At 43.2% G+C, this 1,502-nt stretch overlaps 1 protein-coding gene across 1 annotated transcript; it reads left to right on the forward strand.

The window, feature by feature from the left end:
• The first annotated feature begins 306 nt into the window (after positions 1–306).
• On the forward strand, positions 307–1,245 carry LOC132234183 (olfactory receptor 7D4-like). The gene has a single exon (XM_059695223.1). The coding sequence runs from the start codon at positions 307–309 to the stop codon at positions 1,243–1,245; it is 939 nt and encodes a 312-aa protein (XP_059551206.1).
• Positions 1,246–1,502: the final 257 nt, after the last annotated feature.

Here is a 1,502-nt window from a genome sequence, read left to right on the forward strand (position 1 = left end):
CTTCAAGGTTCTTAAGAGATATCAAGTAGGCGTAACATGTTCTCAAAAAATTAGAGTTGTCACGCAGAAGAATTTTGAGTCAGAGATTTTGCTGGTTTTGGCACGCACTCACAAAAAGGTTGCCCACCCCTGGGCTAAACGATTACATTTAAAATGAAAATGGCTACCGTTTGTCTGAATGAATCATAGTTATTAGAAAGATGTCCTCACAAAGGTGGAATCTAAAGGTGACCACTAGCTGATGTTCCAGTTGGTAGTTCTCTAAACATTTATTTGGCCTCTTTCTCCAGCAGACACACCAGCTACATGGAAGCAGAAAACTACACAGAAATATCAGAATTTCTGCTCCTGGGTCTCTCAGAGGATCCTGAACTACAGTCCTTCCTCTTTGGTGTGTTACTGTCCATGTACCTGGTCACTATACTTGGGAACCTTCTCATCATCCTGGCTATCAGCTCTGACTCCCACCTGCACACGCCCATGTACTTCTTCCTCTCCAACCTGTCCTCTATTGACATCTGTTTCACCTCCACCATTATCCCAAAGATGCTGCTGAATATCCAGACACAGAGCAAAGCCATCTCCTATATCGGATGCTTCATTCAGGTGTATTTTTTCATGATTTTTGCTGGGTTGGATGGTTTCCTTCTGACTGTGATGGCCTATGATCGGTATGTGGCCATCTGCCACCCCCTGCACTACCTGGTCATCATGAACCCCTGGCTCTGTGGCTTCCTGGTTCTGTTGTGTTGGTTCATCATTTTCTGGGTCTCCCTCACTCATATTCTACTGATGAGGCAGTTGTCCTTCTGTGTAGGTACTGAAATTCCACATTTCTTCTGTGAACTGACTCAGATTCTCAAGGTGGCCTGCTCTGACACCCTCATCAATGACATTTTCTTGTATGTGACTACTGCCTTACTGGGCGTGTTTCCTTTTACTGGAATTCTCTTTTCTTACTCTAAGATTGTCTCCTCTTTAATGAGAATGTCCTCTGCAGAGGGAAAATATAAAGCATTTTCCACCTGTGGGTCTCACCTCTCTGTGGTCTCCTTGTACTATGGGACAAGCCTGGGGGTCTACCTCAGTTCTGCTGTGACCCATTCTACCCATTACAACTCAGTTGCCTCAGTCATGTACACCATAGTCACCCCCATGCTGAACCCCTTTATCTACAGCCTGAGGAACAAGGATGTGAAGGGGGCCTTGGGTAGGCTCCTTAGGCAAGGAGCCCCTTGTCTGTGATGGGTCACTTGCCTCAGAACTAAGTAAACACTGAAGTCCCCAAAGGCCAATGTCATGGATTTAAATCTGATTCTTTTCCTTTCCTGAAACACATGCTTCATTTCTTCTATTCTCAAAGCTCCGATGACTTTCTTTTTCTTTTCTTTTTAAATTTAATTTTCAATTACAGTTTACATCAGTATTATTTTGTATTAGTTTCAGGTATACAGCATAGCAATTAGGCAATTATATACTTTACAAAGTATTTTCCCCCAATA

Source organism: Myotis daubentonii, chromosome 5, assembly GCF_963259705.1.
Source record: "Myotis daubentonii chromosome 5, mMyoDau2.1, whole genome shotgun sequence".
In the NCBI taxonomy this organism is placed as follows: Eukaryota; Metazoa; Chordata; class Mammalia; order Chiroptera; family Vespertilionidae; genus Myotis; species Myotis daubentonii.